At 46.0% G+C, this 11,667-nt stretch overlaps 1 protein-coding gene across 1 annotated transcript; it reads right to left on the bottom strand.

Annotated features, from left to right (window-relative positions):
- Window positions 1-300: 300 nt before the first annotated feature.
- Window positions 301-7,013, bottom strand: Znf263 (zinc finger protein 263). Its single transcript, XM_021184661.2, has 6 exons — window positions 6,310-7,013; window positions 5,087-5,267; window positions 4,541-4,614; window positions 4,144-4,267; window positions 2,784-2,900; window positions 301-2,338 (listed from the first exon to the last, which is right to left on the bottom strand). The coding sequence occupies exons 1-6, from the start codon at window positions 6,700-6,702 to the stop codon at window positions 1,185-1,187; spliced, it is 2,043 nt and encodes a 680-aa protein (XP_021040320.1). The 5' UTR covers window positions 6,703-7,013; the 3' UTR covers window positions 301-1,184.
- Between the last annotated feature and the right edge of the window lie 4,654 nt (window positions 7,014-11,667).

Here is an 11,667-nt window from a genome sequence, read left to right as displayed (position 1 = left end):
TGAGTTCGAGGCCAGCCTGGTCTACAAAGTGAGTTCCAGGACAGCCAGGGCTACACAGAGAAACCCTGTCTCAAAAAACCAAAAACAAAAAAACAAAAAGCCTGATCTGGCCAGGTGGTAGTGGTGTAAGCCTGCAATCCCTACACTCAGGAGGCAGAGGCGGAGGCAGTCTGGTCTAAAGAGTGAGTTCCAGGACAACCAGGGCTACATAGAGAAACCCCAGCTCCAAAAGAACCCCCACAAGAAAAGAGAAGTTTGAACCACATCAACACAAAGTCCCTCAAAAAAGATTCATACATATTCATGTTTCCTTGGAGATATTTATTATAAATCCTACAAACATTCTCAACAGAGAAAGACATAATTCCTATTTTTTCTAGGATCTGTTTTTTTGTATCTGATGAAATCATGGAACCCTTCACTCATAGTCTTGTCTACAGAGCTCTAGGTACCTTTTGACAGGTGGAATAAAGTCTCAATCTTTAGAAAGGTAGACTGTAATCACATACCCTTAATCTGTAAAACACAGAGTTCATCTGTGGATTCCACATTGTAACTGCCTATCTCTCCAGTTCCCTTTTGTCTGAGGTCACCTCTTATGTCAATGAGCACTCCTGCGGAACTACTCAGAGGGGTGTTGCAGTGGCAGAGCTGGACTGCCCAGGACTTCCCAGCCAGGGCCCTAAAACAAAACAACAAAAAAACAACAACAAAAAACCAACCCCCTACCCCCCAACCCAACCTAAGGTCTTGTTGACCTTAAATTGATCTCCCAGGACCTAACCCTTCTTTGGTCTCAAGGGCCTTAGGAGCCCAAACTCTCCTGCTTAATGTCACAAATAAGGGGTTAAAGCATAGGTATCCCCAAAATTGATGGGATTAATACTAGACTTATACAGCATCCAAACCATACCTGGGTCAAAATAAAGGTTGATGCATCTGAAAACAGGATGGACTTCATAGAAAACCATCCCTGAGCAGGCTACCTCATGGTCCTCAGAAGAATTTGAAGACTGAACTTTTTAGTTTTAAGCTAGTTTTTCACTTCTGCACCTCCCTTAAAATAAGTCCCATTTTCTCTTTATATTAATTACCAGCAAAATACACCAAAGTGGGCAAAGAATATCAGCTCTGGATAAGACAGTTTTCTGCCAAAACTGAGGCAAAAAGAAATCCTATAATTTCTAACCAGTGTGAGTCCTTTGATGATTTGTGAGACGTGAGCTCCGAGAGAAGCTTTCTCCACATTCAGAACATTTATATGGTCTTTCTCCTGTATGGGTTCTCAGGTGACGAATCCGGTTGGAACTGTGAGAGAAACTGTCTCCACATTCGTGACAGGTATAGGGTTTTTCTCCTGTGTGAATTCTCTGGTGCCTGATTAAGTTAGATCTATGAGAGAAGTTTTCCCCACAAAGGATACACTTATATGGTTTTTCTCCTGTGTGTGTTCTCTGATGTCTGGTAAGGTGCATGCCCTGCCGGAAACTTTTCCCACAAGTGGAACATTCAAAGAGTTTCTTCTCCACTCTGTGGCTTGTAAGAAAGGGGGCACTGTCATTCATGCCTTGACCACACTCAGGGAAAGGGTCGAGTCTCTCTTTCTCATGGGTTCTTTCATGAATAACAAGATGTGAACTCCGTGAGAAATTTTTGCCACATTCACTACAGCGATAGGGCCTCTCTCCAGTGTGGATCCTCTGGTGACGAAGCAGGTTGGAGCTGTGAGCAAAGATCTCCCCACACTCTGGGCACTTGTAGGGCTTCTCCCCAGTGTGTGTCCTTTGGTGTCTGTTGAGGTTGGAGTTGCAAGAGAAGCTTTTCCCACAGACATTGCACTGGAAGGGCTTTTCCCCTGTGTGGGTGCGCTGATGGCGGGTGAGGTGGGTATTTTGACTGAAGCATTTTCCACATTCAAGGCACTTATGAGCTTCTTCTCCTATGTGTGTTCTGTGCAGTGACAGAAAATGTGGGTGTCCACCAAAGACTTCACCACACTCTACATCCATACACAGCTTTTCTGCTGCATGTATTCTCTGGTGCCTAATTAGGTTTGAGTTATTAGAGAAGTTCTTGCCACACAAGGCACACAAATGGAGTTTCTTGGGCTGTTCTTTTGCTTGCAGCAGTCCTTTACAACTTGGGGTTCCCACTAAAGACTCCTCTATTTTGTCCTCTGGGGGACATTCCCAATGTCCTTCTCTGTCATCAAGTCTTCCCTGCTCAGGACTCCAGGGCACCTCCCTTCTAGCCTGGCCAGGCAATAGTACTGGAGGATGGGTACTTTCAGGAGAAACAGACTCAACATTTCTTTCTTGGTTTTCAAACTTTTCCACTCCTAGTAAGAGAGAAAAAATAAAGCCCTAGATTATTTTACAGTGGAAAAAAAAAATCCCTACATAGTTTTCAGGCAAAAGGCCCAGAGAACAGAGTTCTCTCTCAATTTCCCAGCCAGTCCTTTTAAGTAAAGCATGACGGAGAAGCACGTAGAGAAGAGATTCAAAGACTCAGCACTTTCTATTTTTATCTCCCCCACCTCACTTTCCAACTAGCTCTTCCCCCCCAGTATGAATCAGACTAGAATGTAGCAAGTCAGCTCAAGAGTAAGCGCCTGCTCCAATTCACAGCCCACACCCACTCACCTTGCTGCCGGTGGAACATGGTGCCGGAGACAAAGAGGCAGTTATCTCCCCATGTGCAACACTGGCCATGCACTCAACTCCCCACACATCACACACAGTCTTGGGAGTCTTCCTGAGCAACTGTTTATCTTTACTTCTTACCTGGAACTGGGTTTCTGGGGTTCATGCCTTCCTTGCAGGTCTGGACACTTGAATCCCACAGCTTCTCTCCTTGCTCCACGTGAGTGCTTGAGACCTCCTGACTGGGAATGCAGGACTCTGTTCACAATGAAACAAACCCATCACCACACTAAGTAGAGAAAAGAAACAGAGCCTTGTTTCCTGCCAGGATCAGAGAGAAACAAATTCTCCCTGAGTCTGATATATATAATTTGGGAGTCACACTAAAGCATTTCCAGTAGTTACTCTTGAGGAAAAAGGAACTACAAAAGACCATGGGTTTTTAATTTTTTAGGAACTTGAATTTTAGCCGGGCGTGGTGGCACACGCCTTTAATCCCAGCACTTGGGAGGCAGAGGAAGGTGGATTTCTGAGTTTGAGGCCAGCCTGGCCTTCAAAGTGAGTTCCAGGACAGCCAGGGCTATACAGAGAAACCCTGTCTCGAAAACCCAAAAAAAAAAAAAAAAAAAAAAAAAAAAACCAAAACAAAAAAAAAACCCAAAAAAGAACTTGAATTTTTAAAACTAGAATATACACTTTGTAATTCAAATAAGTATAAAATAAATAAAATAAAATAGAATAATCACTTCTTTGAGAATCAACTTACTATAATAAGAGTGTTGGCTATTTATAGATAGAACTAAATTTAACTGTAAAACTCTGGGGGAAAAAAAAACATGAAATCAATTGGGAAAGAACCTGGGCTCTTTGAAGACAATGAGATTAAAAGTTTTAAATCCTCCCGTGCTATGCTAAATAGAGAAGCCAACACCTCACTCAACCGCACACAAAACACAGAAGCTCAGCCAGCAATCTAATCTCTCGTCATCACTGGTACAGCAATGGAAAGTGATGTAACCCAGGAGATCCCAAAGAAAACAAAAGCCAGCAGTAGCTTTGCACAATCAATGCAGGTGAATTCACAGTTCTAAGCAGCCTCATACAAACACAGAGGAAAACGATAGCAGTGTGATTTCTTCCTGCTGTATGCTTCAATATAACCAATCATACTGTCCACACCACCTTACATTACCTCCATTTTTTTATTATGAGAATTTTCATACACAGAGAAGCTGAGGATTTGTGTTGCCTTTGAAAGTTCTCTTCAGTTCAGACTCTCTGCTTTAAACTCTAACAATGGAAATACAGTCTAAGGATACCATTAAGTCTATCAACTGTGCCATTTGGCAGATGTTTATCTGACTATTAGCATAAGAAATGTTAGAGCAAGGAGTGGGGTTATTGACAAAACTCAGAGCTCATGTCCAGTAGGTGTGTGTGTGTCCAAGAAGCAGGACAGTCTGGTCATAAATGTCATCATCCCAGAAAGAGAAGTTCTTACCTAGTGTCCCCACGTTCTCATAGCTATCTTGCACCGTATCCCTTGAGAGAGCTCTCTTACTAGGATCCTGATGGTCCCACTCCTGAGAGATATACATTGCCATGTCCTCCAGGCTCTCGGGCAACTGAAATAACAAGATCGCCTTTAGCATCACATGCAGTAATGCATTAAGAATAATTCAAGCAGAGTCATAGTAAATGGGTTAAAACCCATGAGTGCCAAGAAAACTCATGTCATGGGGGAAGCCTACAAATGATGGGTTGAAAAGACAAAGAAAATAGGGAGATATCTGATCAGAAAGAAAATATCCTTCTAGTAGCATAGGGGAACCTCCCACCCTAAAAGCCGAGGAGAAAAGGAGAACTCTGGGGAAAGGCAATGAGAACTCCCACATCACCTGGGTCCCAGTCATATCCTTATCTTCCACATTCCCTTCAGGAGGGAAGAGAGCGAGCCAGGGAGCGGATAATGCTACAGATAACAGAAATTATAATGAGATCAGTAACACCAAATCTTAGCAGCCCACAGATTATTATAAGACAATATGCATTCCCCAACTGCAAGTCTCAGCTTTTAGGATTGACAGTAAACAAAAAGTAGCAAAGGTGTGCTAAGGTGATCTAAAGTAACGGGGTTATTATAGTAAAGGCATGTGAGCCATCCTCCAACCTGGCCGACAGGATTCTAACCATACACCTCACATCAATCAGCTAACTAGAATTTGCCTGTTCTGTACACAGAATGGCTTTACTAAGAGCTTCCCCTTTCCTCCCATCCAACCTTTACAGAATTCATACCACCACTTTTAGGTTTTTCACAGCACAACTGAGAACTTTAACTTCAGAAATTCTTTCTCCTTGGCACCTGTACTACATTCTGCTAGGGTGAGGGGCAATCCCAAAGCCCCTCCTCCCTCCCACCTGCCCAGATAATTGTCCCTCACCCCTCTCCTTTACAGCCTGGGAGTCCCTTTGGGGGCTGGGGTCTAGCAGTTCCTGCAGCCTGGGGCCAGGGCTTCGCTCAGTCTCCATTGGCTCCAGCTTGAAGCTCGGTGACTCTCCTGCTGTTTCCAGTGGCAAAGGCTCCTCCAAAAGCACTTCTGCTCCTCGCCCTTGGTTTGTGACCTGGGAACCAACCCACATCACTCATCATCACAACGGGGCTGACAGAAACGGAAATTAGTACAGGATTCTCAGGACACACCCTCACCAGAGAACCACAGACTATCCCTTTGGTCTTGGCCAAGAAGATGTTTTATGCTAAGGGCTTTCTAGGTTGTAACAGAAAATGGGGGAGGGATGGGAGCAAGAAAACTGAGGGTCCACTCTCAGTGCACACTTTCTCAACATATTCCATTGATACACCTCACTTCTGCTCGATCACTCTCAGCCTTTCTAGATGCTTCCACGTTTCACTACTAGTTAAGGTGAACTTATCAGGCTGTGACCATAGCCCCTCGGTGCTTAGCTGTTTTTCAGAGTTCAATTAGCAGAGATCCAGTTCTGTATTGCAAACTATTGACTATGATATACTGGGTGTTAACCACTAAATATAGGCCTGGGTTAGTGGCACATGCCTGTGGGAATCAGTAGTGGGGAGGCTGAAGCAGGAGGATTGCCTCGAGTTTTTTAAGCCTGGCTACATATCTAGACTCTACCTGTAATCCTGGAACTCGGAATTTGGGGAGACTGAAGGTGGAGGACCACCTTCAGTGGTGACTGGTCTGCAGCCAAGCTCAACTACACAGTGAGTCAGTTAGCTTGGGCTACATAAGACTGTCACAAAACAAACCCCTCAAAGCAGTGGCAGTAGGTGTCATCCAAACGACATACTTTTCTCCAAGTCCTCAAAATTATTCCCAGACAGTACTTTAGCCAACAGAAAAACAGGACCAAACAGATTAAGTAGTCTGCCCAAAGTCACAAGGCCTGTGAGAAGCTTTCTACCTACAGAACTAAATACTGGTGGAGCAACGCCTACATGTTGAAACAAAGTGCTCCTCACTTCCTACTGTCGTCATATGGGAACAATCTGGAAGGAAAGGATATGTTACAAAAAATCCCTCTCCTTCCTGTAAAGTGTACTCAGGACGATCAAGTATATTCGACTACAAAAGAGGCTAGCACAATGACTTCCGGGCAAAACCACGGGTAAAACAGCTGTCACCTGTTGCCTCAGTTTCCCAAGTTCTATCTGCATTCTCTCCACAAGAGTAACTGCTTCTTCGCCGCTCTCTGGGCGCAGCTCCTGCACCCTGCTCTGAATCTCCTGGGGAAGGATAGTCAAGAACTGCTCCAGCACCAACAGCTCCAGGATCTGTTCCTTGGTGCGCATCTCCGGCCGCAGCCACCCGCGGCAAAGCTCCTGAAGCCGGCTAAGGGCCTCCCGGGGACCCGGGGCGTCCTGAAAGCGGAACCGTCGAAATCGCAGATGGGAGGCCTCCGGGCTGGGCTCTGGCTCAGGCGGGGGTACCTCGTGGCTCCAGGCACAGTCCTCCTCCAGTTTCACTATGAGGAGCCCTTCTGGCTCCTGCGAGCTTGGACCCGCAGCCATAGTCATGCCCCAGAGTGCCTAGGTCCCGACACCAGCTACGTCCGCCTTGAGAGACGCCCTGGGTTCTGTACAGCAGTAGGCCACGGCTGCAGCAGCCGAGAGACTCCGGGCTCCAAATTCCGCTGGAGGAACCCAGGTCACAATCTCGGCAATATCAGGCCTGCAGCGTCGCCACCTGACTTCTCATGCCCGCACAGAACTTAAGTCGCAGGGCCCGGGTCGCAAGCCTCAGCACGCGAATTAGGCGTCACAAGCCAACGGCCGCTAGTCAGGACGGACTTCCGGTTTACGTTCCCTTGAGCTGTCTCCCATTGGGTCGGGTCTCGCCACGTACTTACGGTCCACCTAAGACAAGGGAAATTTGCATAAAAGAGCGGGAGGGGAACAGGTCGGATGGGGATAAGGGGCGGGGCTACGCAGTGGGCGGGGCCTCCAGGTGGGAAGCGGTAGGGGTGGGAATCCCTGGGCGGACGTGACCCGGGGACGATAACCTGGGTCAGATTTGCGTAGGAAAGTTTGCCAAAAGGTAAGTTCCTCAGCCACACTCGAACCAGAGTCCAGAGGCGCTAGAGTGTCATGTCGGGGCCCAGAAGCTTAACAAAGAAAACCTTTCCGAAGGCCGATCGCAACACCCGGGAGACCTACAACCGGAAATAGACTGTGCTTCCAGGGCTCGAGCTGCCTGGGGCTGGTGGGAAATGTAGTCCATGGCGCGCCCTTGTTATTACGCCTGCACTGTGGCTAGAGCAGATCTAAGTGGATTGTCGGAGCTACGGTAAACATACCGGTGCCCGTGTTTTTGCCTCCCTGTGAGCTATGGTCCCTAGTCCTCTATCTTTAGGTGGCTGGTCGACCCAGAAGAACGCTCTGGGTATGAATTGCTCTTGCCATTCTCCCAGTGCAGGTCTAAGGATTAGCATAATCATCGGCTCTGACTATTTTCCTGAAGGTAGAAGGAAAGGAAACACCAAGGCGGACTTCCTTATATTTTGAAGAGAGAATTGCCCAGGCCTGAGACTGCAGCTGTCACAGACAGGTCGTGGAGTCTGCAGATTCTAGGAGTGTGTCACGAAAACCAGTAATCACTTATTGGACACATGCGTACATTGTTGTCTATTCATTGCAACTCAAGAATCAGGGAAAGCCTTCCTTGCTCTGGTCTTCCTTTATGAACTTTGTATACTTTGTAAGACCTTGAGGCAGGAAAATGGCCACCAGGAGCTCCAGCAGCCAGGTCCCTCCCACCCCTGACTTCCTTAATGGTCCCTAACCCTAATAGTTGTTTAATAATAGCTGTTACTGTCATTCCCTGGCCCGAGGAGGAAGAGTAGCCAGGCCCCACCCTACAAGACAAAAAGATAAAAATAAATAAATCCCTCCAATCCTGAACAGGAACACCCACTAATCCTCGAGCTTGGTATAGAAACTCCTTCAGTGAAATTCCACCAATCCTCACCCTAGAAAGCTGGGGTGGGAAGATTAAGAAATCCTGTATAAACCCTGCCTACCACTCAGTTCCCTGCTTTCTTTCCTGAGCTGAGAATGATGTTCTCCTGGATTTTTCCTTCCCAATGAGTCTCTTGCATGAGGTTTGTCGTGCGGCGCGACTTTTGGTTCCCGATTGCCAGGGTGTCTTTCCCTTCAGAGCTTCAGCATTCATATATGAAATAGAACTTTGAAGATATGGTATGAAGTAAGTCCTGTGGTTTGGCATCGAGTGCTGTTGTGAGATCCCAATATAACTCAAATACCAGGTCAATGCAGATGCCAAAAAATTATTGTCATCAAGCTGCTACTGATCGATCAGGGCTGTAAAACAGACTCATGAGCTGAACTGTGACCTTGAAGGGATGTTGCTCAGCATATTTAAAGGAAACCATAAAGCAAGGGGGGTGGGGTGGGCTTGGCAGTAGCATTGTCCAATCATTTTGACAAAAGGGGTTGAGAAAGGGAGTTTCCATCAATCAGGATGGAAGTTGGCGCCTGGGCCTGGGAACATGAACTTAATTTGACCCTGCCAGCAAGATAAGTTGTTCTTGAGATGCCTTGACTCAGACAACTTAAAAGTTGTCCCTGAGATGTCAGGACTCAGACAACTGTTTTATAATAGAAGCTGTTTAACTATTGGGAAGTCCTCAGCTCCAAGAGGGCCTGGGACCTTGAATTTAGGTCCTATGACCTAAAAAGAAAATGGAAGTATTTAAAATAAGTTTCTTCTGCTTGTTCCCAATAGTGTCAGTTAAGTCGATGGCCTAAGTTCATACAGCTAACCTGTCCCAAAGCTTAGGCTGTGGAAATAAAAATGGTCTGTTTTGGATGACTGTGTGTAGTTTCATCACAGGTACAAAAGCCCACAGGCTGCCATGGCAAATGCCTATATATCTAGACACTAGGTAGCACATGGGCTGGTATAGGTTCATTCAGAAAAAGCTGGCTAAGACTTGGGAGGTTGGGCTGGGGAGATGACTCCACAGTTATGAGCAGTAGCTGACCTCCCAGGGGACCTGGGTGGGTTCTGTTCTCAGCAACAGAAGGTGGCTCACAGCCTTCTGTAGCTTCAAATCCAGGGGATCTAGCATTCTCTACTGGCTCCCAAGGGCATCCATGCATGCCAGGTATCCTATATGCAGTTGTAGTCCAAATTGAATAGTTAATGGCCTGATGGGCTGAGAAACTCGGGAAAGTTGACTTGTCTGTTAGGATCCTGGAAGCTTCTCCTGTGATCCTCCTTTTGGTATTTACCACTTTCAGACTGCAGGTGAACTGGCCTGCAGATGGAATCTTCCATCCTTACAGTGCAAATCCCCAATGCCATGGAGCACAGTCTCCACTAGTGAGGAGAAACTACTGGTTTTCAACTGTTCTGATTAAAGGACGATTCTGTTTCCGTTGAGGTCAGTGGTCTCCTCTTCCTTTTTTTCCTGTGCTGCCTCATTTCTGGTCCTGCAAAAACACTCATATACATAAAAATAAATATTGTTAAAAAAATTGTGAAGCTAAGCATCCCCTGTGATCATCTTCTTGTAGTTTAGACATTCCTGTCTCAAGGGACTGTAGACTGACCCTGAAGCCCCTTTTCCTACCAGCGTGCAGGAGGTGCTCTCTGACAGTTTATCTGATCTCACTAAGATTTCCCTCCTGGTCTGGAGTAACATTTTACCAGTTCTTACCATGGGGGGGGCGGGGGGGCGGGGTGAGGAACTAAACAAAGTACCAATGGATGCTCTGCACACATTATGAGCTTGAATCAGGACCAAAAGATGGGAAACTGAGGGGCCATAGAAGGGGAGAAGTTCTCAAACCAGGATCTGGCTGGAAGTCAGAAAATTCAACACAGCTAATAAAAACAGAATTTACAGAAGCTGGCCATGGTCACATGCCTGTAACTCATCCTAACATTCGGAAAACCAGAATAGGAGGATCAGAAGCTCAGCCTGAGCTGTAAAAGGCCCCATCCAAAACCAAATGCACCACCATGTGTTGTAGACTTATTTTTAAGGTTTTGCTTAATCTATTCTACTGTAAATTATGTTGTTTGAACAAACAAACTTAGAAAACCATAAAATCATATATAGCTGTCATCAAAACTCTGTACAGTTCTCTTGAGATGCTCATACCCATGTCTTGGGTGCATAGTCTTGTCTTTTTATTTCCAAATCTTTACCTGAAACATTAAAAAGAGATGCTTTATTGTACATGTTACTCTTAGCCACAACTGAGAACAGAACTTGTAGTGGAATTCTAGTAGAGTCATCATACCCAGAGTAAACGTTTAGAATGGAATAGTGGTTTTTCAGTGTCTAGGGGAGACATCAGAGTGAATGGTTGTTTTCTAGAAGTACTTTGACCTTGAATAAATCCCTGAAGTAAGGAGTGTTCTCTGTTATCCACAGAGTTGTTTTCTCTGAAGGAGCTTTCCAGCCTTTGCATCACTTTGGTCACATGACTGTCCTGGCACACCTGGAATGTCTTACACTATTGATTGCTGCAGACCATACACAGTAAGAACTAAAGTTGTAGGGCTGTATCTTTTTCTTCAGGAAACTTTTAGGTTAAGGGCTTTGGTATGAGGGAATTGTTTTACCCCCCAAACCATTTATGTAATAATAAGTATGTTTCTGTACAGATGTTCAAGGTTCAGTTCATTGTGGCTGCTCCCTGCTGCCTGACCCTGATTATATTCTCCTCCTTCTGTCTCCCTGTCTCAGAATACTGACGAGAGTTACACTGGGATGCAGTAGTCCTGTTTGGGTTGTCAGCACAGCAGGCCTCCCAGAGGTGGCGGTAGTCATCAGATAGTGGACATCGCAGATCCACTGAGAGGAAATGTCAGTGACATTGTTCAGCCTGACACTTCCTGCCAATACCACCCTCTCAGCATCCCTTGCTTTTTCTCTTCCAGCACCGAGCATTCCTTATTTCTGCTCCTCTAGCTTCCCTGGATTACCTGTTGTCTCCTCTTCTCTTTTGCTTCAGCCTGCACAATCACTTCTTTCTTCACTTTGCTGTCATGCCACAGGAGGTTTAAAAAGGATCATGGTGCTGGGAGTGGTGGCTCACACCTTTAATCCCAGCATTTGGGAAGCAGAGGCAGGCGAATTTCTGAGTTCGAGGCCAGCCTGGTCTACAAAGTGAGTTCCGGAACAGCCAGGGCTACAGAGAAAACCTGTCTCAAAAAAAAAAAAATCATGGTGCTAAGGCCAAGAGAACCTACTGTCATATTTGTAGGGAGTGAAGAAAGCCCTCAGTGAATGTATATTGTTTGACTTTGGCCATGGCCATGTCAAGGATCCCAGTGCCTTAGACTCATGGGAGTGGCAACGCCTTCCTCAGGTCCAAGTGTGAATGTTGACAGTGTGTGCAGAAAATGTCTAATATGGACACTCGCCAGCTACCCACAACACCCGCCACAGGATCTTAAGACTTCTGGTGAGTGGAGCACAGCTTCTGCTCCAATCCAATTGCGCGGGA

The sequence above is a fragment of the Mus caroli genome, chromosome 16, assembly GCF_900094665.2.
Source record: "Mus caroli chromosome 16, CAROLI_EIJ_v1.1, whole genome shotgun sequence".
Lineage (NCBI taxonomy): Eukaryota > Metazoa > Chordata > Mammalia > Rodentia > Muridae > Mus > Mus caroli.
Note: the sequence above shows the minus strand (reverse complement) of the source record. Positions and strands in the feature narration are given on the sequence as shown.